Source organism: Grus americana, chromosome 37, assembly GCF_028858705.1.
Source record: "Grus americana isolate bGruAme1 chromosome 37, bGruAme1.mat, whole genome shotgun sequence".
NCBI lineage: Eukaryota > Metazoa > Chordata > Aves > Gruiformes > Gruidae > Grus > Grus americana.
Genome location: NC_072888.1, coordinates 207,181 through 230,597, shown reverse-complemented (window position 1 = coordinate 230,597; position 23,417 = coordinate 207,181). Strand labels below are relative to the sequence as shown.

The window sequence follows — 23,417 nt, the reverse complement described above, 5'->3', positions numbered from 1 at the left end:
CCCCAGTCCCCCAGCCCCGCCGCGCCGATCTACGCATGCGCGGCCGCCCCCCCGCTCCAGCCGCGCCGATCTGCGCATGCGCGACCGCCCCAGTCCCCCAGCCCCGCCGCGCCGATCTACGCATGCGCGGCCGCCCCCCGCTCCAGCCGCGCCGATCTGCGCATGAGCGACCGCCCCCCCGCTCCAGCCGCGCCGATCTACGCATGCGCGGCCGCCCCTCAGCCCCCCCCGCCGCGCCGATCTGCGCATGCGTGAGCGCTCCGCGCTGCTCCCCCCTCCCGTCCCAGTCCTGACTTGCACATGCGTAGTGGAGCCGCCTGGACGTGCTGCTCTGCGCATGCGTCTCCGTGCCGACCCCCCCTTCCCCTCTGCTGCGTCTGTGCGCACGCGCGATGGCGCCAACGCGCCTCGCCGTGCGCCGGTCTGCGCATGCGCGAGTGCTCCTCCGCGCCGCTCCCCCTCCCCTCGCCGGTCTGTGCCGTGTTTGGTCTGCGCATGCGCGACCTCACCCCCTCCTCACAGCTCCCCCTCCCTCCCGGCGCTCTTGTGCGCATCTGCGCATGCGCGACCGCTCCGACCCCCGCTCCCCCTCCCTCTGGGTCCGCGCATGCGCGCTACCCATTCCCCGCTCGCCGCCGGCGGACCGCGCATGCGCAGTGGGGGGTGTTGCCACCCGGGAGGGGTCGGGCGCCATGTTGGAGTCCCCCGGCGGGTGGTGGAGGCGGCAGGGAAGAGCCCTTGACCAATCGCGGCCAGGGATTCCCCTAGCTGACCAATCACAGCGAGGGAAGAGGCGATCTACCGGCTCCAAGCTCCCCCTACCATCCCAATCCAAGATGGCGGCGGGGAAGGTTGGCTTGGCCAACTGGGTTGACCCACCCAGAGCGACCTCCGCCGCCCTTTTCCACCCTCGTTGGCCAGCGCCATCCCTAAAACTCTTGGCTTTGGCTCTACGTAAGCGTTCCTCTGCCCGTATGACGTCAACCGTGAGGTAAAGCAACACCGCCCACCGTCTCGGCTCTCTGCTGGGGTCGGTGAGCGGGGAGGAGAGACGGGAAGGGGTGGAGGAGATGTTTACTGACAACGCGACAAAGTCAGCGGTGGGTCGAGCGGCCCGAAGGAGGAGAAGGGTTGTCCACCGCGGCGGTGAAAAGGGGCTGGAAAGGAAGTTCTCGAAAGTGGTTTGGGTCACCTTCGAGGTCACATGTCGCAGGGGTTGAAGTTGGCCATGGGGTAGGTGCTTGGGTCGTCTTTGTTGTGAAGCCCCTTCCAGTGAGCACTTCCTGGCCAAGAGGAGAAGGCAGCAAAGGCTCATGGGAAGTCGTCGTGTCCCGTCCCCCCCCCGCCAACCCTGGTCCCTTGCAACATGGTTGAAGAACCTGGTTGGTCCTTCTGGACCGTTTTGGGCCGCCACCAACCCCACGTAGGGGAAAAGGCGTTCGGGATTGGGTGAAATTTAGGGGGGAGGGGTCCCCAATCCAAGGAGGAGGAGGAGCAGGGAAGGACAAGGAGGAGGAGGAGGAGGAGGAGGAGGAGGACAAGGAGAAGGAGGAGGAGGAGAGGAAGATGATGAGGAGGAAGAGCAGAAGGAGGAAGAGGAGGATGTGGAGGACAAGGAGGAAGAGGAGAAGGAGGAGAAAGCAGAGAAGGAGGAGGAGGAGAGGAGAAAGATGAGGAGGAGGAGGAGAAGGAGGAGGATGGGGAGGTGGAAGAGGAGGATGACGAGGAGGAAGAGGAGGAGAAGGAGGATGAGGAGGAGGAGGACAAGGAGGATGAGGATGAGGAGGAGAAGGAGGAGGAAAAGGAGAGGAGGAGAAGGAGGAGCAGGAGGTGGAGGAAGAGGACGATGAGGAAGAAGAGGAGGAGATGGAGGAGGAGACGGAGTAGGAGGACAATGAGGAGGAAGAGGAGGAAAAGGAGAGGAGGAGAAGGAGGAGGAGGAGGTGGAGGAAGAGGATGATGAGGAAGAAGAGGAGGAGATGGAGGAGGAGACGGAGTAGGAGGACAATGAGGAGGAAGAGGAGGACAAGGAGGAGGATGAGGATGAGGAGAAGGAGAGCAGGAGGAGAGGAGGAAGATGATGAGGAGGATGAAGACAGGAGAAGGACAAAGAGGAAGAGAAGGAGGAGGAAGAGGAGGTGGAGGAGGAGATGGGGGAGGAGGAAGAGGAGGAGAACAAGGAGAAGGAGGAGGGCGTACTCCTTCAACCTGCTGTCTCCTCCTCCTGGGTGTCGCCGTGGCCTTCCCTGTCCCCGACCCATTCTCCGTTCCCTGCCCCCACCACTCACCTCTCCACCTCCGACACAGGCAAACGACCAATAGGAACCCCAGGAACAACGCAGCCGCGCCCGCGGCGCAGCCGGCCACCAATGGGATGAGCTGAGAGCGGGCTGGTCGAGAGAGGGAGAGGGAGAGAGACACCCCACCAAAAAAAAACCCCAACGGTGAGTGACCACCTCCACCCCACCAAGTTCTCCCCCTTTTCCACCTGGTGTCCGCCCCGTAGAGTTGCTCCAAAAAACCCCCGTTTTCCCCCAATTTTGGGCTCCCTCCTTGTCATCAGAAGGTCCCTCTGGCCAACGAGGTCCCTCGCAACCTCCCCTTAGGTCCTTCAAGCAACGTGAAGGTCCCCGAGGTCTTCAGGACCTCGGGTGAGTTGAGCGGGTGGGTGGGAGAACCTCACCTTGCGTGACGACCGTCATGGATTGGCTGAACGGGGACGGGATCCACTGATCGTTGACCTTCTCCTCGTAGCGGCAGGTGAAATCACCGGTGGTGAGGGCGGTGGTGGCCACGGGAACGTTGAACAACGACTGACCCATCGTGGTCGTCTCCGAGAATTGTTCGTCGCCGTCTTTGTAGAAGTAAAATTTACGTTGGGAGATGGAACCGTTGACGACGCAGGTGAGGATCAAGGGGTCACCGTCCGTCACTTCTCCGGATGGGGGGTCCAAGAGCAAAGCGGGTTGGGACGGAAGGTCTGGTGGGACACGAAGATGGGTTGGGAGAGGAGAAAAGTCATCAAACGAAGCCGGAACTCGCGCCGCGACGTGAAACTCTCGTCGTGAGGTGGAGACGCGGCGGTGCGAGGTGAAGCCCGCGAGAAGGCGGATCTCCTTGTGGCGAAAATTCAGATTGGAATTCCTAAACACCGCCGACCCTCCGCGGGAGCCCCGAGAAGCGACCTACCCTTCACGGTGACGTCCACGCCTTCGCTTCGGGGCGACGGCACCCAAGTCCCGCCCACGTTTTCCTCCACCCCGCAACTGAACGTCCCGCCGAACTTCCCGGGGCTTCGCGGGAAGAGAATTTCGGAGAAATTCCCGACGTTCTTCGTTTTCGAACCCCCTTGGCCCGGTGGGATCTCCACCCCGTTCCTGTAGAAGCGAAACCTCAACCCGAACTCATCTCTGGAGGCTTCGCAGGTGAGACGTAAGGGATAGTTTTCGCTCACCACCCTGGTGGGAGGGTCTGCTCCCAAGGTGGGAGCGGAAGCAGGCTCTGGGGAGACAAATTTGGGGGAAAAAAAAACCACCTTAAAACCGGTAATTTTAGGTAAAGGAGGAACGAGCGTTTGGGAAGAAGAGTTGGCCAAAGTTTGGTTTCTGGTCAGCTGTTTTGGCCGGCCACGAAGGTCAAAGCGAGGCATCTCGCTGACCTAGATGGGTGTTGCGGTTGCGCCGAGCCCTTCCCCGTACCCCGAAAAAACGGAATTTCTCCCCCAAAACCGTGCCGTTACCTTTCACGAGGACCTGCACGGCTTGGCTGGGGTAGGACGGGATCCAGCGCCCTTCCGTCTTCTCCTCATAACCGCAGGTGAAGTTGCCGCTGAAGTTCTGGTTGATCTCCACCACTTGGAGCTGAGCTTCGTTCTCCCTCAAAATCAACTCGTTCACGTTGATGACCTTGACCTTCTCCTTGTAGAAACGAAACCTTCGCTCCGCGTCCCCCGCCGGGGCCTTGCAGAGGAAGACGAGGGTTTGGCCTTCGATCACGACGCTGGTTGAAGAGTTGAAGGTCAGCGTGGGTTGAGGTGGATGGTCTGAAGGTGAAAAAAAGGTGGAAAACAGTGGGGTTTTGGGGGGGTTTGGCTCTTTTTCCACCCCAACTCCTCCTCCGTGGACCTCAGCGAGGTTGGGGACGGTGAATTTGCCTTCGCGGTGGTCAAATTTAAGGAGAAAAACGCCCGTTTGGAGGTTGGGAGGAAAGTATCTGCAGGTGGACGGCGGTGGGATGGAGAAACGGAGGTGGGGAGGAGACAAATAGGGCCGCGTCTCGCCTACCTCTGACGCTGAGGATGATGGATCTGCTCTCCTGGGAGCGAAGGGGTCGGCGCAACCGGTTGATGACGGTGTACGTACAAGCGTGCGCTCCTCCGTCCTTCGGCCCCGTGATGTTGAAGCGATAGGTGTAGGTCCTCTTCGTCGTCCTGACGTCCACGGCCCATCCGCTTGTCCCCGAAAATTGAAAACCTTGGATCTTCTCCTTTGTCCAGGGAGCCACGCACCGGAGGGAGACGGTGTCTCCGATGAGATATTCCGTCTTCTCCGGCGTCACGGTGATGTTGGGAGGAAGAGGAAGGTCTGGGGGTGAAAGATGGGAGCTGGGAGATGCCTCCAAGCCTTTCAGATGTGGTGGGACCTGTTGGACGCCACCGCCGTCGCCTTGGCGCCCAGCTTGGGGAGATCTTTTTTGGTCAAAAAAAAGGGGTTCCACCCCAAAAATGGTCCTCAAGGATGGGGAGGTTGGGGGGTTTATGGGTTATTTGTCCTATCGGAGTCATCGATTGGGTCGAGACCTCAAATTTGGCCCAAACGGAGGAGAAACGGTCCGTTTCTGCTCCAAATCGCTATTTTCTGGAGAAGATTTCCCCACCTGGATCATCACAGGGGGTCCCACCAACCAAGCGGGGGCTCGTCCGCCTTGTCGGCTCGGGTGGGTGGCTTTAGCACTGAGACGCGTGGGCTTTTTGGGGCAAAACCCGGTGAATTTGGGCTCAGAGGTATCCGGATGATCACGTGACCCAACGGGGAAGTGGAAATGAGTTGGTTTCCCCCCCCCCACCCCCCAAAAAATTTTGTTACCTGCAGGTGACGCCCGCGGAAGGAGTGTCTGGAGAGCGGCTAGAAGAGAGGAAGAGGTGGGTGAGAGAGGGCGATGGGAGAGGGGGGATGCGGAAAGGGCGGGGAAGAGAAAGAGGAAGAGGAAATGGAGGGGGAAGTAGGGATTTATGGGGGGGAGGTTGGGTGGAAGTGGGGGGGGAAGGCGAGAGAGGAGGAAAGGAGGAGAAATGAAAAGAAGGGGAAAGGGAAAAGGAGAGGAGGAAGGAGAAATGGAAGAGGAAAAGGAGAGGAGGAAGGAGAAATGGAAAAGGAAAAGGAGAGGAGGAAGGAGAAATGGAAGAGGAAAAGGAGAGGAGGAAGGAGAAATGGAAAAGGAGAGGAGGAAGGAGAAACGGAAAAGGAAAAGGAGATGTGAAAAGAAGCAAGGAAAAATGGAAAAGGAAAATTGAAAGGAAAAAGGAAAAAAAGGAAAATGAAAAAGGAAAAATGAGAAGGGAAAAAAATTGAATAGGAAAAAGGAAAAGGCAAAGGAGAAACAAAAAGGAAAAAATGGAAAATTGGAAAGAAAAAGACAAAAAAATGAAAAAAAGGACAAATGGAAAATGAGAAGAAAAAGGAAGAATAAAGAAAAAGGCATATGGAAAAGGAGAAATGAAAAAAAAATAAAAAAGGGTCAGAAAAAGGGAAAGGAAGAAGAAAAAACACAAAGAGCAAAGAAAAAGAACAAGAAAAGGATAAAGCAAGAGGAAAGGTGAAAAAAAAGGAAAAAGAAAAAGAGAAAAAAGAATTAAGAGAAAAAAGAAAGAAAAAAGGAAAAATAGCAAAAGGAGAAAGAAAAAAAAGGGAATTCAAAAATGAGCGAGAAAACCAAAAATAAAACGGATAAAGCCAAAAGCCGTCGGATACAAACCACGAATCGCAAAGGAGCGGAGAGGTCGCCGCCCCGACGACGACCGACGGGGAATGAGGGGTGGTAGGAGGAGAGGGAAAAGAGGGGGGGAAAAGGGGAAAAATAGTGAAGAAATGGGTGAAAAAAGCAAATAAATGGGGGAAAAAGTGAAGAAATAGGGGAAAAAATGGAATATTTGGGGGAAAAATAGAAAATACAGGGGAGAAAAAAGGGCAGAAAAAAGGGAAGAGATGGAGAAATCGATGTCGGAAGACGGAGGAAGAAGGGAAGACTTGGCCCAAGGGGCACGGAAATGGGCGGAAAAGCGATGGGATAGGGAAAAAAAGAGCGGGATGGGCGCGTTTGGAGAGGAGGAGGAGGAGGAGGGGAGGAAGACTCACCGAGCAGAGGGACGAGGCAAAGGGCCCCCATTCTGGGTGGTGTGCTTTTCCTTTCTGCGATGACAGCAACATCTCCTTCCTCTTTGGTCCAGCTTGGCCGTCCGTCTGTCACATGAGGCCGGTTGCTACGGAACAGCGGAAATCAACCTAACACCCCCCCCCCCAAAAAAAAAAGGAGAAAAACCAAACAAACCGAAAAAAAAAAAAAATCAATCATAAACTGCAACATTTTCTCCTCGTTCCTGGTTAACCCGAGCGTCTCCGTGGCGTCACCAACGTCCCCTGCTGGGTTGTCTCGCCGTTTTCGGCCTCCACGTTAGCGACACGGTGGGTTTGGCTTGAAAATTTGGAGGCGGGGGGAGGTAGATGGGTTTTGGGGAGGGGAACAAAACCACCCAAAATTGGGAAAAAAGGCCGGTCGCGATTTGCTTCGGTCGGCCAGCTCTCAACTGGAGCTGTTGGGTTGTCGCCAACCTGCAGGAAGACGCAGGAGATGACATCTTTGGACGGGTAGTTTTGGGTTGGACGCTTATTTTTAAGCTTGATTTTGAGGGGATAACTCCAAATTTGGTTGATTTGATTAGCCGGAGTTCCTGTGAGTCTTTTTTTTGGGGTGAAAAAAATGGCAAAAACGGGTGGCTCGGGTCTTTGTGGAGGTGGTTGGAGCATCTAAACGGGGTTAAAAACCTACTTTTCGTGATTGTCCTTGAGCACAGATGACCACGACAAACACCTGAGGAGCGACGGCTCAACCGATCCCTGAGAAGAAACCCCAGCCAATCCCGTTTGAGCGCTCGGTGGCCTGTGACACGTTGACCCGCGCGGTCACGGTGGTGGATCCGTCTCGTTTCAGAGGTTTTTCTGGTTATCGAAGCGGCCGAGAAAAGCACGACCCGGCTTGACGTGATGGTGAGGACCAGAAATAACCCTTCTCCTCCGGTGGCATCTGTTGATGGTTGAGTTTACGGACACGATGGGAGGAAATAAATGTAGGTTTTACTTCCCGATTCTTGAGGAACCTCATCCGTGGGGCAGAACTTCCCCTTCGTGACTCAACCTCTTGCGCAGTTCTTCCTGCCTTCCCTGTATTTGGTGAAATGGTGACTCAGCTTCATTTTTTTTTTAGCGAGTTGGCCTCTTTTTTTTGATTTTTCTTAAGAAAAAGCCTTGAAGTTTGGTCAGTGGGTTGAAATCGGAAGCTCTGGAGGATCGTTGGTGGGGAGATGAGTTATCCCTGGTTCTGCTTTGGCGATGCTTTCTTCGGTTCCTGGTGGTGAGGGACGTGGAGGAGAAGTTGGAAGGAGGACGTGGAAAGGACACGCTCCTCAACCGAAGCGAAGTTTAGTTCCTCAGCTCATCTTCTGGGGCTTTTTTTCTCCTCCCCCGTCCTTGGATTTGGTGGGGGCTGTTTTGCGGTGGTACCTCCAGCAGTGCACCCCCCCTCAGCTACGGCGTGAGGAGCCAGGAGCTGAAGGAGTCCATCAGGAAAGCGGTTTCATGGAGGTTTCATGACCAGGATCTTCTTCTGAAGGTCAGAAATGATTCCTGAGGGACCTTCCCAAGGTTGTCCCAGACGTGAACTTGCAGATGGTGTCCTCAAAGATGGGCATCTGGAGTGACGGTGACACTTGGCTCGAGGTACAGTGCCACAAGTCCTTGCTGTCCTGGTGCTCCACCAGGCCCGGGAGGTGGCTGAAGAAGGACTGGTGCCCCCGAGTCCCTTAGTTTTGTTGTCTCTCCTGAAGAGAAGTCCCTTCCAGACCTGGCCATTCACCACAGTCCAGGTTTGGGCTGATCTTCGGGTCCATCTAGACCTGGAGGAGCTGGTGCGAGACCGGGACTGCGAAGAGGAGCCACGATGCTCCTTGAAGGTCCCGCACGGCCGGGACATCAAAGTTACCCTCAACCCCCCAGTTAGGCACTGTTGCCATGGTGACCGCGATGATGCTGGTGACTCAGGTGACGTCACGGGTGGGCGGGAGGTCAGGGGTGGACGCTTCCAGGTCACAATCCTTCTGCAAGGGCGTGTCTCTGCCTGGAGGTGGCCACCACAGGTCCCGGTGGATCCCAGGAGGCTGAGGTGGGACGGGAGGTGGTGACCGTCCTTGGTCAGAGGAGGTGTGATGTCATCTGGGCGGGCGTCACGGGGCGAAGGGCTAGAGAGACCAAGGGCAGGTAGCAGTGAGGAGAATTGCTGGGGAGGGGGAAAGGGAAAGGGAAGGGGAAGGGGAAAGGGAAAGGGAAAGGGAAAGGGGAAAAGGAAGGAGAAAGGGAAGGAGAGAGGAGAGGAGAGGGGAAAGGGAAAGGGAAGGGGAAAGGGAAAGGGGAAAAGGAAGGAGAAAGGGAAGGAGAGAGGAGAGGAGAGGGGAAAGGGAAAGGGAAGGGGAAAGGGAAAGGGGAAAAGGAAGGAGAAAGGGAAGGAGAGAGGAGAGGGGAAAGATAAAGGGAAAGGGAAGGGGAAAGGGAAAGGGAAGGGGAAAGGGGAAAGGGAAGGAGAAAGGGAAGGAGAGAGGAGAGGAGAGGGGAAAGGGAAAGGGAAGGGGAAAGATAAAGGGAAAGGGAAGGGGAAAGGGAAAGGGGAAAAGGAAGGAGAAAGGGAAGGAGAGAGGAGAGGGGAAAGATAAAGGGAAAGGGAAGGGGAAAGGGAAAGGGAAGGGGAAAGGGGAAAAGGAAGGAGAAAGGGAAGGAGAGAGGAGAGGAGAGGGGAAAGGGAAAGGGAAGGGGAAAGGGAAAGGGGAAAAGGAAGGAGAAAGGGAAGGAGAGAGGAGAGGGGAAAGGGAGGGGGGAAAGAAAAAGAAGGGGAAAGGAAGGGACGGGGAAAGGAGAGGAGAGGGGAGGGGAAAGGAGGAAGGGAAGGGAAGGAAAAGGGAAAGGAGAGAGGGAAGGGAAAAGGGAAAAAAGAAGAAGGAGCAAAGGAAAAGGATCTCTGTCTGTCTCTGTCTGTGGGCCCAGGACACTGCAGGACATGGGGAGGGCTCGTGCCCAGCTTGCTGTCCAACCAACACCCCAGGTCCTTCTCTGAAAAGCTGGTTCCCACCTGGTTGGCCCCCGGCGTCTCGCGACGAACGTCGCCGGGCAGGAACACGCTCAAGGAAACGCCCTGGCGAGGAAAACCGCCAGCGAACGGCTCGAACGTGTGAGTGCGCGCCCCACGGAAACCGGCCGTTTCCCTGCGGAGCTCCGGCAAAACCCCCGCCGTCCCCGTGAGATTTATATCTCCTGCCTCGGGTTGGGGGGGGGGTGTGTTTATTGCGAATAACCCACTCTGCTTGTCGCGGGTTTACCTCAGCTGGCAGCTGAGCGCCGCGCAGCCGCTCGCTCGCTTCCCCCCGTCGCCGGCGCGATGGCGGGGGGACGGCAACGACAAAACCGTCTCTCGGTAACAAAAACATCGGTATATAACAGAAATATCTCTGTATGACAGAAATATTTCTGTATAACAAAAATATCTCTATATAGCAAAAATAACTCTATATAACAAAAATATCTCTATATAACAAAAATATTTCTATATAGCAAAAATATTTCTATATAGCAAAAATATTTCTATATAACAAAAATATCTCTATATAACAAAAATATTTCTATATAGCAAAAATATCTCTATATAACAAAAATATCTCTATATAGTAAAAATATCTCTACATAACAAAAATATTTCTATATAACAAAAATATCTCTATATAGCAAAAATATTTCTATATAACAAAAATATTTCTATATAACAAAAATATCTCTATATAGCAAAAATATTTCTATATAACAAAAATATCTCTATATAACAAAAATATTTCTATATAGCAAAAATATCTCTATATAACAAAAATATCTTTATATAGCAAAAATCTCTCTATATTATCGGCACAAATCCAAACCACAGCCCCGCACTAGCTACCGGGAAGAAAATTAACTCTCTCTCAGGTGAAACCGGGACACAAGCCAAGTCTCCGGGCATCGTTTGCGTCATTCTATGGTTAATTAGAGAAATTTCGGGAGGGCGGTCACAGCGAAAAGATGTCAATAGTTCTTTTTCCGCTTTTTTTTGCCTACAGGCGATGCGATCGCTCCCCATCCTCAGGCCGGCCAAGGGGGAAAAATAAAGTGGAAAAAAAAAAAAAAAATGTTAGGTGAATTTAGGTAAGCCGTCCCATCTACGTCCCCTCCCAACCGCTCGCCCACGTTTGAGGCCATCGGCGTTGGAGAGACGACCTTGACGTGGTGGGAACACCGCTCGCCAAACCGTTGGCGTGTGATCGACGCCGTCCTCGCCGGGAAACGCGTGGAAAGTTAACTCCGTCCCCGCCGGACCTGGCCCAGTGGCGTTTGAAGGCGGGGAGGTCTCTTCCAACCTGCGGTCACCTATGATGCAATGAACCAGTTTTTTTTGTCCTCGGAGAGCTCTTTGAAGACAGAGTAGACAGAGGGAGAAGGAGAAAATGGACCACAGCAGTTCCTCTGAGGAACGGTTCTCCACTCGAACCGTCGGTAGGAAATCTGTTAGGTAAATTTGATGAAACAAGCTTTTCCTGTCATTTCCTTCAAGTCTTCAAGAGTTGTACAGATAATTGGAGCTGTTGCCTAGGAGAAAGATCTCAAAGAGCTTCTAACAAAAATGACGTTTTTCTTGTCGAGGGTGAAGTTTATTTGGGTTTTTTTTCAGCTTAGAGAGGACGCGATAACCTCTGACTGATACCGATCCAGGAGATTTGGAGAGCCAGACTGGTCGGAGAAGCTGTCCCTCGAGGTCTGACACAGTGCGGACAACCTCGCCCCGCGCCTCTGCAACCCCACCGTGTCTCTCATCAGCCAGCTGGTGACTCGTGTCCCTTCTCCTTCCATCCGATTTCTCTCCCGCACTCTGCGCCTGGGTGTTACGGCTCCTTTGTGCCACCTCCCACCTGCTTTCCTGACGGAACTGGGGTTTTTTTTTTTTTCATATTTTCCAACAAACGACATAAACCTGATAAAATTCACCATTGAAAGCAACCGCTCCTCAACTCTACGCCACGTACAAGCTGCCATCCAGCGGGGTTCGCCTTCCGCTAAGCGTAACCGCGCGAGAAATGTTTCAGGCGGCGAGGGAATTATAAAATAAACATGATTAAAGAGTTGGCCAAAGACGGAATTAGGCTGCTGAAAGACAGGCAAGCGTTGAACTTCCAGGAAAGGATGCAGGAAATTATGGGCCCATCAGTTTTACTTCAATCCCTGAGAAGGTTGTGGAACGAATGCTCCTGGGGGCTACCACAAGTCAGATGAAGCACGTGATTGGGATCCTGTGCTGTTCAAGAATACGAACACCTCAGGACAGCTTGAAAATTCCTTTCCGAGATGATGGCGCTATTTTTTTTGGTCGTGGGAAAGGACGTGAGAAAGGAAAAGCACCAGAAACTGCGGCTTTGGAGGTGCAGAGCGGAGGTGAGGATGCAGAAGTGTCCTTCTGAGGGTAGTGCTGTGGTGCACAAAGTGACTCGGAGGGAGTCTGGATGAACCCACGGCTTTGTGTTTCAGGGAACGTGTGACGAGGAGGGAGAGACAGCAGCGCAGGTAGGGACATAGCGGGGTGAGAAGAAGGTTGGGAAGCGCGTCGGGTGCCCGCAGGGAAACAGGCAGCGGCGTGGGGCGGTGTACGACGGCCTGTGGTGCCGATGGCCGAGGGTGCTGGCAAGGCTGAAAGGCCCCGATAGAACCGAGGTCTTTGCCCCTTTGGCTATGGCTGACGTCGCTGCCACCGAGGCCTCAGAGGAGACACCTTGTCCTCATGGCCATGGGGCATCGTCGCCTCCTTGCACCCACCGCGGGAGAGGCCGTGAGGTGTCATACCGTTGTCCTTCCCTCGGCGTCACGCTCCCCACCATGACAAGGCAGAGCCCGGAGACACAGGTGAGGGTCAGGATGTCCCTTGCCAGGGGCTGGGGGTCAGCGCTTGGCATTTCTGCTTCACCAGACAAAGCCAGGGTGTCCTCAGCATCAGAGCTGCCTGCACTTTGCCTTGCTTTGTCATCATGGCCTCCAATTATCTGCTCTAACGAGTCGCTGGGGAGGCTTTGTCAGTAATGGCCCCCAGTGGGGCCCATTGATGCTTCAAGGTACTTTGGGCTTTACTTGGCCTTCTTGAGAGCTTTCTTCAGTCTCCTTTTTTTGGTACTTGAGTTTCATGGACTCAGCAGCAAACACGCCATGGGGCTCATTAAAGTGCAGAAAACTCTAACGAGCCACGTCTCTTCCCGTAATTTTCTTCAAGTCCTCAAGACTTGTACAACTAATTGGAGAGGCTGAAATCGGGTACTTAATGATGAAGATTTCAAAGATGATTTCATGAAGGAGGATTTTTTTTTCTTTCAAGGCTGTTTTCTCTCACGTTTCAGTTTATAGAAGAAGTGATAGCAGCATTCTACAATGGATGTTGGTCCAAGCTGTCTCCTAAAGACATCTGGACAGGCAGGAGAAGCAGTCCCTTGAGATCCAACGCTGTCTGGACCAACCTCGTTCCTCCCCAAGGCCACCAGTTCCCTCATCGGCCACCTGGGCCTTGCATCGCCTTTCCTCACGTCAGACTTCTCCAGTGAGCTCTGCGGCTGGATGGTAACAGCTCCTTCACACCAGCTCCCACCTGCTTTCCTTGGAGACCTGGGCTGCACACAGGCACACAAACGTTTCTCTTCGTTGACAACAAACGACGGTTAAACGCGATACGAGTTAAGGAACGTGAAATCTCTCTCCGCAGCTGGATGCTAAGTCCAAGCAGCGTCTAACGTGCTCCACCTTTCACAAGGGATTTCCGTACAAGAAGAGTTTTAAACATGGAGATAACAAAGGGTAGATACAGACCCAGTGAAGGTGTCGACTAACGAGTTCATTAGACTTCTGAAAGACGGGGCAAGTTTCTAACTCCCTGAAGCTCAAAGCAGAAACCAGAGAGTTGAGAGGCATCTGAATGACCAAAGAGCAAGCGGAGGAGGAAACCTGAGAGCAACGGGAAGGGCGTACGTCCAGATAGTCTGCTGCAATGATGTCCTTAGGCGTGGCCATTGAACCAGGAGAGGTGGAAACACCTGAGCGACGAGGGAGATGAAAGAATAGGGGTAGATGAATATTTCTTCTGCTATTATTATTATATTTCCTGGAAATTCCCGTTCTGTCATGGTGGGAAAACGTTGGCAGTTCTTACAAGTACTTCAAGGAGTCACCTGATGAACATTTCTTTGTAGATGATTTCAATGACAAAAAAAAAGACCCCTGTGCCCCTTTCCATGCAGACACCAGTTGTCTGAGCGTGAAGAGGCAGTGCCACTTTGAGGGGCCCCCGTGTACCTGAGGTGCTGGCCTGGGATTGGCATCTGGCACAGAGGACCTGTGGGAGAGCAGAGCCCCTTGCAAGCTGCAGGTGGAGGCTGGGCAGGGCTTCCCAGGGCATCTACACTGGCACCAGGTCTCTGTGTCCCTCGAGCTGAAGGCATTCGTGTCCTACATCCATTCCCGGTTCTGGGAAAAGGCAATTCCCCTCCAAAGACAGGGGAAAAAAAAAAAAAAAAGCTGAAGAGTGTGTTGACACCTCTCTTTGCTTTGGTTCTTTGTCTTCAGATCTTCTTCCTTTCATTTCCATGACATTCACTGACATCTGAGAGGTCTACAGGCATTAAACCAAGATCATCTGGGGTCTTGCACAGAGCCCCCAAAACCTTCCCTGCCCAGGACTCCCCAGTCTTTGCACAGAGCGAGTCCCACTGAGGTGTGGACCTCTCTTCACTGGTTGACGGGTTGGTTTAGATGGTCACCTACAGCACAGGAGGATTCATGCCCCGTAAACGTCTGCAGAACTCCAGTTCGAAATAGGGCCCGGCATCCCCATAGGATCCTCAGAGAGGAGGCCCTGTCCTGTGCCGACACAGCTCCTGTCCACGCACGGTCCCATGGACCTCCTCTGCAGGCACAGCATGGGAAAGGGTGGAATGGGTGTGAGGAACAGACTGTCTCACATGATCCTCAAGATATCCCTTTGTGCCAGAGCTAGAGAGATGCAAAGTGGCACCTCGGAGTTGGAATAGATGGCACCTCTGCCTTGGAATAGATGATGAGCCCATGGAGAGCTTGTGGGTCAGGATTAGCCAAGAAGACCGACACGGACAACCTTTTAATGTGTGTCTGTTATCAACTGCTTTATCAGGCACAAGTAGATGAGGCCTTCTTCAGGCCACTGAAAGAAGCCTCATGTTCTTACACCCTCCTCCTCCTGGTCTTGGAACTGAACCACCTGAGGGGGCAACTCAGCAGGGCACAACCCATCCAGAAGGCTTCTGGAGGACAGTGATGATATTCATGGAATTATAGAATCCTAGAATCCTAGAATATGAGGTTGGGAGGAACCTCAAGGATCATCTGGCCACAAGAGCACGCTGTTCACTCACAGTGAGCTTGCTGTCTACCACGATCCCCAGGTCCCTCTCCACAGAGCTGTTCCCCAGCTGAGTAGATCCCAGTCTGTGCTGCACTCCTGGATTATGTTTTCCCAAGTGCTAGACCTTACACTTGTCCTTGTTGAACTTCATAAGGTTCTTGGTAGCCCACTCTTCCAGCCTATCCAGGGCTTCCCGCTGGATGTTTCTCCCTTCTGAAGTGTCTACCAACCCACACAGATCGGTATCATCCGCAAACTTCATCAGCGGGCGCTTGATCCCATCATCCAGCTCACTTACGAAGATATGAAACAGCCTTGTGCCCAGCATGGATCCCTAGGGGACCCCACTTGTGACAGGTTGCCAGTTTGAAGAAGAGCTCTTGACCAGCACCCTCTGGCTGTGGCCTGTCTGACAGGTCCCCGCCCACCACACAGACCACTTGTCCAGACCGTAACGTATCAGTTTCTCTAGGAGGAGGCTGTGGAGAATTGTATTGAAAGCCTTGGAGAAATCCAGGTAGACAATGTCCACCATTCGCCTCGCATCAACCGAGCAGGTTGCTTGGTCATAGAAGGTGATCGGGTTTGTCGAGAGCGATTTCCCTTTGGTGAGTCCATGCTGGCTTTTCCCAATCACGTGCTTCATCTGACTTGTGATAGCCCCAGTCTTCTGGGACGTCCCCTGATCTCCGTGACTTCTCCAAGATTGTGGGGAGTGGCCTCGCAATGACATCAGCCAGCTCTCTTCACACCCTCGGGTGGATATTGTCAGGGCCCATCCATTTTGTAAGGGTCAAGCTCCTGGAGTCGTTCACATACCAACTCTTCCTTCTCTGATGGTGGCTCTGTGTGGGCATCGACCCGGATCGTCGTTCCCAAGGCCTGGGGCCCAACGGTGCTGGTAAAGCCAGAGGTGAAGAAGGGGTTGAGAACCTCTGCCTTTTCAGCACTGGTGGTGACTAATTCACCGCTCCTCTTTGACAGTCAGCCAATATTTTCCTTCTGCTTCTGCTTGTTGTTTACGTACCTGACGTACCTATAAATTTCTTGTACTTTTTGGCATTTCTGCCCCATTTCCATTTGATCTGAGCTTTCTCTTTTACAACCGCATCTCTGCACCCCCGGGCTCCTCTGACCTTGACCCAGAGGCATTCGGTAGGGCTTCCGCAGTCACCGTGGTTGACTTGCGTACATTCAAGGTTCTCCTTAACGTGAATCCAGCTTGCTGACATCTTTCCTACATTGGGATCTGAAATCTGGACCCCGTGTTCTGTATAATCCCTTCCCTCCATCCCCTGGCCGTGCTGCTGGGTGTCCAGCCCAGAACCCTGCTGCTCTCCCTTGCTGCCAGGGCACACGTTTGCCTCCTGGCCGGCTCCTTCAGGCCTCCTTCCAGCCAGGCAGCCCCCAGCCTGTGCCATTGCCGGGGTTAGACCCTACAAGGGCAGAAACTGGCACCTGTCCTTGCAGGTTGTCCTGAGGTTTCTGCCAAAATGTGCTGTCCTCTTCCTTGAACCCTTTCCCTGAGCGCAGGGGCCTGCAGACCCTTTCAGTAAAACCTTTCAGACCCTGTCAGCACCTCGTCCTTGTGCTGGCCCAGCCCCACTGCCCGTACACGGGGTCCCTCGGCCCCACTGAGCAGCAACAGCGTGGGAAATGGTAGAGTCACGGCTGGAGAAAGTTCTGATCGTTACGGTGCCAATGACGGCCTTCAGATCGCCGTTTCCCTGTGGTCCTGCTACTTTTGCAGCCTTTCCCAGCACCTGATCTCTGTCCTGCCCCGGTAGTGTTCCACGTGGGGCTTTGCAGACAGCTCTGCTCCAGGGTCTGAGCGAGGAGAGAGGTCAGGCGGGGCTGTCCATTCCCCCAGCTTGGCCCCTGACCCAGCAGAAAGATGCAATGGCCTCGCAGCACAGGTCACCCTTAAACCTGGGGTGAGCGGCGAGTGCTGGAAATGGCCGGTGAGAAAGGCTGGGGGTGCAAAGGCCCTGGGTCACCTCCCCAGCCTGTCCGTGCCACCGAGAGCACAGACCCACCTCCTCCTCTCTCCTGCACCTGCACGTCTTCAGTACCTTCCGGAAGCCCTGGCTTCTGCACCACAACCCCCTCACCCCGCGTGGTCCTCACCCTGCGTGGTCACACAGCACAAGCTACCGATGTTTTTCTCTCGCAGGCACTTTCCAGCCCAGCCCAGCTCCCTCCAACTCTTGCCACCTTCCCTGCCCTCTCCCCAGCGTAGCACAGCCTGGGCTGGCCCCGCAGCGGCGCCCAGCACCGGGTGCTGCCGAGCTCTGGGCAGTCACCCCGCACCCCCAGCCCTTCGGAAGGGCACAGCGGTTCCTCAGGGGTGGAGAGGGCTGAGCCCCAGAGGTGGTGGTGGGGGCACCCATGGCACAAGGTAAAATGGGTCAGTGGCACCCTGTGTCCTCTGCTCTCCTCTCCAGCAGGTCCTGAGCAATCTGCAGCCCCTTCACGCATTTCCTTCTCCCCAGGGCAGCTTCAAGAGCCCCAACCCTGGGGCTCCTCAGGCTCATCCTGCTGCCCCACAGACAGAGCTGCTGGAGCTAGAAAGGAATTGGAATTTCTCCTTCATTCCTGCCCCGCTGGGGATGGATCCGAGACAAAAAAAGTCGCTGATGGTTCGATGATTTTTCTTAAATAGACAGAGAACCCACGCCTTATTTACGCAAACCCTCTGAGTCTCAGAAGAGAGGTGGATGCTTAAGGAGGAGGGGATGAATAATGGCATTTCTTTGCAGACAACATCATTACAGGGGAAAAAAGGAAAAAAAAAAACCAGAAAGAAACAAAACAATCAACCAAACAAAAAGGTAAGAGACTTGTCCTGCCACGACATACGCTGGCAGTCATTTGCAGAAGAAGGTAAACAGTCTCAAGCTGATGGAAAATGTTTAATCAGTTTCCTCAGGGCATCCTTGAGCTCTTGGTTCCTGACGCTATAGATGAGGGGGTTCACTGCTGGAGGCACCACCGAGTCCAGAACCGCCACCGCCAGATCCAGGGATGGGGAGGAGATGGAAGGGGGCTTCAGGTAGGCAACCATGGAAGTGCTGACGAACAGGGAGACCACGGCCGGGTGAGGGAGGCACGTGGAAAAGGCTTTGTGCCGTCCCTGCTCAGAGGGGATCCTCAGCACGGCCCTGAAGATCTCCACGTAGGACACCACGATGAACACAAAGCACCCAAATATTAAAGAAAGGCTAAACTCAAGAAGCCCAGCTTCCCTGAGGTAGGTGTCTGAGCAGGAGAGCTTGAGGATCTGGGGAACTTCACAGAAGAACTGTCCCACAGCATTGCCGTGGCAGAGGGGTAGGGAAAATGTATTGGCCGTGTGCAGCAGAGCAGTGAGAAACCCACTGCCCCAGGCAGCTGCTGCCATGTGGGCACAAGCTCTGCTGCCCAGGAGGGTCCCGTAGTGCAGGGGTTGGCAGATGGCACCGTAGCGGTCGTAGGCCGTGATGGTGAGAAGAGAAAACTCTGCCACAATGAAGAAGACAAACAGAAAGAGCTGGGCAGAACATCCGGCATAGGAGATGGCCCTGGTGTCCCACAAGGAATTGGTCACGGCTTTGGGAAGAGCGGTGGAGATGGAGCCCAGGTCGAGGAGGGAGAGGTTGAGGAGGAAGAAGTGCATGGGGGTGTGGAGGTGGTGGTCGCAGGCTATGGCAGTGATGATGAGGCCGTTTCCCAGGAGAGCAGCCAGGTGGATGCCCAGGAAGAGCCCGAAGTGCAAGAGCTGCAGCTCCCGTGTGTCTGCAAAGGCCAGGAGGAGGAACTGGGTGATGGAGCTGCCGTTGGACATCTGCTGCCTCTGGGCATGGGGACCTGTCCATGGAGGAAAAGGCAGTGAGAAGTTAGGGCAGAGCTCTCTGAGCAAAACCTATTCCAGTTCTCGTGCAAGACGTCTCCCTGTTCAGGAAGACTTTTGGCAGGTCCCTTTCGATCCCTTTTTCGCTCCCATTTCACCCGGCTGCAGGACAGAGCTCTGGGGCTTTGGGTTCCTTCGTTTTCTTCTAGTGACCTCACCACAACTGAGGAGTGTTTTGAAGGCGGAAATCCCCGACGTTCCTGTGCTGGAGGAACCTCAGCTCCCCGTTCCCAGCCAGGGACACGCGGGGCTCAGCGCAGCTGCCCACGTAGAGACCGTGAGCTGCATTGCCACGGCCTGAGCGCCGAGATGTCTTCTCCACGGGGCTCCTCTCTGGGGCACAGGAGTCCGTAGGAGAGCGGTGGCATTGTGGGAGGCAACCTGCAGCCCAGCAGGACCCCCCAGGGAAAAAGTCACAAGTCCTACAGATGGGGTGTCCTGAAGTGAGGGTCAGCTCATTGCCAGCCCCACGCACGGACGTGCCCTCAGCCCCCAGGTGCGGTGGGGACGAAGGCAGCAAGGACAGGAGCTGGAACACCCAGAAATGCCCCAGTGCTCCAGCCAAGGGTGGAAGGGCAGGGACAGCCAGCCAGCCACTCAGGGCTTTCTCCTCACTGGGGGTCGGGCTGCCGAGGAGAAGACTCAGCCTGAAACCCCACGACCTGGGGGCGGGGGCAGAGTCTGTGGGTGGCAGAAACGCGGGGCTTGCTGTGGGAAAGCGTCCCCAATCAATCCCCACGCCCCCGGCATTTCTGGGAGCAGTTCCTTCTCCCTCCCTGCGCATGTCTCTGCTGCCTGGCCCTGATCTTCTTCTTGAGAAGTCCCCTTGGACATGCCCAGTGGTCAGCTGGAGCTGTGAGCAAACCTGACCCAGGCGGCACCCTTTCGACAGCGGAAGGACCCTGCGCTGCCCTTCTCCTCCACACCAGAAGAACCAGGAGAGCCATCCTGACAGGTCCTACCAGCCGTGGAATGTGCCGGGTCTAGGAGACACTTCCAGGAACTCATCTGCGTTGCCCTGCAGCCACGGACTTACCGTGTCAAGGGCTGTGAAGATTTCTCCCCTGGTTGAGCTCTCAGGTCTCCTCCCACTCCAGACTGCCTTGAACCTCTGTCTCTCTTCTCTTGTCTGCCCTCGCTGCCTGCAGGCAGTGCCCTCAGCCCTGCTCCCACGGGCCAGGAGCTCCCTCCATCCCAGGAGCCCGGCCCAGCTCAGCAGCAGAGGACCAGCCCAAGGTGGCACTTTCTGTCCCCTCTGGGCTCCCTCCTGGTGTCCCTGGGGCTCCAGGGGAACCTGCTGTGAAACAGCCTGAAGGAACCACTGATGTTCCCTCCCTCAGCTGAGGAGAAATCCTTCTTTCGATTATCAAGGTGTTCCTAGATCACATGATGTCCCCCGTGAATGGAAAAAAGGGAATATCATGACAATTTTTGGAAAAAAAGGGGAATCCGGGGAGCTACCACCCAGTCAGCCTCACTTTTGCGCCTTGTAAGATCATGGAGCTGATCCTCCTGGTAGATCTGTCAATACTTATGGAAGACAAGGAGGATATTAGAGATTGTGCTTGACTAACCTCGTGGCCTTCTGTGATGGAGTGGCTGCGTCAGCAGGCAAGGGAAGAGCTACGAATTTCATCTGTCTGGACTTCTGGGAGACCTTTGCTACCATCGCCCACCTATAAATTGGTGAGATATTGGTTTGATGGCTAGATGGGTAAGGAATTGGCTGGATGGCTGATTCCAAAGAGTGACAGTCAATAGCTCAGCGTCCAAGTGAAAGCCAGGAACGAGTGGTTCCCCTCAAGGTTCCGTACTGGGAACAAAGCCTTTTGCAGATCATAGAACCAAAGAACAGCTCAAGGTGGAAGGGATCCATAAGGATCATCGACTCCAACTCCCTGCTCCTCTCAGGACTATGTAAATACTAAACCATAGGACTAAGCGCATCTTCCAGACGCTCCTTGAAATCTGCCAGGCTTGGTGCCGTGACCACTTCCGTGGGAAGCCTATTCCAGTGATCGACCATTCTAATGTCCTATCTGAACTTCCCTTGATGCAGCTTCATGCCATTTCCTCGTGTCCTCTCACTGGTCACCAGAGAGAGAAGACCAGCACCTCCCCCCCTCCACTGCCCCCCTTGAGGAAGTTGTAGACTGAGATGAGGTCACCCCTCAACCTTCTCTTCGCCAAGCTGAACAAGCCAAGTCACCTCAACCGCTCCTCGTTAAGTCTTGCCCTCGTGACCGTACACCATCTTGGTCACCTTCCCCCGGACACACTCTAATACTTTGATGTCCTTCTTGTATTGAGGTGCCCAAAACTGCACACAGCATTCAAGGGGGGGGGGGCCACACCAGTGCGGTGTAGAGTGGGACAGTCACCCCCCCCACCTCGACCAGCTGTGCTTGGTTGTCCTGGTTTCAGCTGGTACGGAGTTAATTTTCTTCCCAGCAGCTGGCACGGTGCTGTGGTTTGGATTTAGGATGAGAATCATGTTGACCGCACACGGATGGTTGTAGTTGTCAAAAGTCAAGGACTTCTCAGCTTCTCATCCTGGCCTGCCACTGAGAAGGCGGGGGGCACCCAGGAATCTGGGAGGGGACGCGGTCAGGACGGCTGACCCAAACTGACCAGGGGGTTATTCCAGACCATGGGAAGAGAGAGAGAGATGAGTTCCCTCAAGCGAGATGCCTTGGCCTTCTCTGCCTGGCCACCAGCTCCTGCTTCAGGGAAAGCTCCCGTAGGTCCTGGGTCACATTTCCCCTGTCCCACGTAAGGGTTTTAGGTACCCCCGTGTGTCTTGGAGGCAGTGACCACTTCCGTGGGGGTGACTGCATCACCCTCGGAATGAAGACGAGAGGCAACAGTACAATCATAGACAGGAAAGATCTCTCTCTAAGAACTGTGTGAGAAGGCTTCATGTGACAGAACTTTGAGGCCGATCTCCAAATTCTCACGGCTTTTGTCGTAAGCCATGGACATGGACAAGCGAGATGAAAACGCGCTCTCTCCCTCTGTGCGAATACAGATTTGTACAGCCCAATTCCAAACCCCATTTCTCCCAACGCTTTGAGAGGAGAAATTGTTCTGCAGAGCTGTAACCCAGCCAGGATGTCCCTAAACTGGTGTCACTTCAAGGGGCTCATCCAGCCCAGGGGCAGCACTTTGGATTTGCCCTCGCTGGAGATCACAAAGGGTCCTATTGACCCATCCCTCCAGCAAGTTTGTTCTTGAGAAGAGACTCTTGTGGGGGATGGTGTGGAAAGCCTTGCCGGTGTCCTGGTGAAATACCCCCACTGCTCTCCCCTCACCCACAGCTGCGGTCCTTTCATCAGAGGAAGCAATGAGGATGGTGAGGCAGAATCAGCTCTGGCTTCATCCCACCACCTCCTCTGTCACACCCCCCAGACCTGCTGTCCAAGAGGATATGCTCTGGTACGTGTCCCTCAACCAAAGGGAAGCTCAGCAGCCTTTAGTTCCCCAGGTCATCCTCGGGGCCTCTCGGAAAGGCGCCGGTCGTCAGGGAGTCCCCGCAGTCTCCAGGACTTTTCCTAGATGATGGAGACTGGCCTCCCTGTGACAGCGTCTTGCGCTCTCAGCACCCTTGGCTGCAGATCCTCTGGTCCCGTGGACTGCTAAGGGTTCTGCTTCTTCTGCAACTCTTCCTGAAGCTGTAAAAACTCATCTTGATGCTCTTGAAATCCTGTCCAAGATTCAGCTGAGATCTAACGCGGACCATTGCTGAGCTTGGAGGATGCTGTTCTTGAAGACCAGCTCTACTGAGCTCTGCTGCCCTTCAGTGCTGCTGACCGTTGGATCCCCACTAAATCTCTCCAAAACACACACAAGCCTGCTTCTCGCAGCTCTGGGGTCTGGAGTCTTCTAGAAGCCTTCTTCACTCTCCTTGGGCACCGGCACCCCACCATTTCCAGGCCAGGACAGCCAGTCTTCTCAGCCCTGGCCAGCTCTGCCTCGCTTGTAAGCGTCACATCCAGGCTTCCATTACCCTTGTTGGCCCATCTGGCAGCGGTGCCGAGAAATAGTCCCAAGATACTCCAGAAACAGCCTGGACTGTTTGCATCCTGCTGTGATCCCCTTCCAGAAAATGCCGTGGTCATTAAAGACCCCGGTGAGAACCAGGCTTCTACGTGGAGAGTCTTCCTTGGGGGGCTAAGAGAGGTCTACGCTCGCTTCTTCATCTGTGGGGTGATCTCCCACCACAATTCCACCTTGGCTGGCCTCTCCTCTGAGGCTCACCCACAAGGGCTCACCCAAATTGTCCCCTGTGCCACCAAGGAGCTCCAGACATCCAGGTACCTTCTTCATTTAGAGGGAAGCCCACTCCTAACCCTTCCTGAAAAGCCTGTAGCCACCCACTGCAGCACCCCAAGCTGTGTGACGTGTCCCACCACACCAGGGCAGTTACTCCATCCATGTCAACAAGCACAGGCTCCAGCTGGCCCTGTCTTTGACCTCGCACCTGAGGCCACAGGTGAACGTTTTGGCTGTAGCACGTGAGGTGTGCCTCCAGGCCAAGCTCTGACTTGTCTTCGGGGAAACCTGGTGCCAAGCGTCCAAGCCCCTTTGCGTGTGTGTGCAGAGGCTTTGCTTCAGAGCAGAGACATGCCCGAGTGGTTGGCAGATGGAAACATCAAGCTGAAACTGGATGCCAAGAGAGTGAGCAAGCCCTGCTGTCCCCCAGGCCAGAGAGAACCAGGGCTGGAAACAGCTCTCCCTGTGCTACAGGACACCATGGCCATCAGAAGAATCCCTGCAT

General features: G+C 54.6%; 2 protein-coding genes and 1 long non-coding RNA gene across 5 annotated transcripts; 1 reads left to right on the top strand and 2 right to left on the bottom strand.

Annotated features, from left to right (window-relative positions):
• Positions 1-1,057: 1,057 nt before the first annotated feature.
• On the bottom strand, positions 1,058-7,185 carry LOC129198900 (Fc receptor-like protein 5). Its single transcript, XM_054808533.1, has 9 exons — positions 7,045-7,185; positions 6,354-6,478; positions 5,085-5,123; positions 4,284-4,583; positions 3,740-4,042; positions 3,190-3,501; positions 2,684-2,980; positions 2,289-2,390; positions 1,058-1,283 (listed from the first exon to the last, which is right to left on the bottom strand). The coding sequence occupies exons 2-9, from the start codon at positions 6,382-6,384 to the stop codon at positions 1,201-1,203; spliced, it is 1,467 nt and encodes a 488-aa protein (XP_054664508.1). The 5' UTR covers positions 6,385-6,478; positions 7,045-7,185; the 3' UTR covers positions 1,058-1,200.
• On the top strand, positions 2,789-14,190 carry LOC129198901 (uncharacterized). Of its 3 annotated transcripts, none has more exons than XR_008574552.1 (7): positions 2,789-2,904; positions 5,091-5,140; positions 6,446-6,680; positions 7,070-7,991; positions 9,306-9,489; positions 10,406-11,771; positions 12,722-14,190. It is a non-coding gene; the product is annotated as an uncharacterized LOC129198901 (long non-coding RNA). The 3 variants fall into 3 exon arrangements; XR_008574553.1 differs by having other exon boundaries at positions 10,406-11,900; XR_008574551.1 differs by having other exon boundaries at positions 10,406-14,190.
• Positions 14,191-17,644: 3,454 nt separating this feature from the next.
• On the bottom strand, positions 17,645-19,666 carry LOC129198877 (olfactory receptor 14C36-like). The gene has a single exon (XM_054808515.1). The coding sequence runs from the start codon at positions 18,572-18,574 to the stop codon at positions 17,645-17,647; it is 930 nt and encodes a 309-aa protein (XP_054664490.1). The 5' UTR covers positions 18,575-19,666.
• Between the last annotated feature and the right edge of the window lie 3,751 nt (positions 19,667-23,417).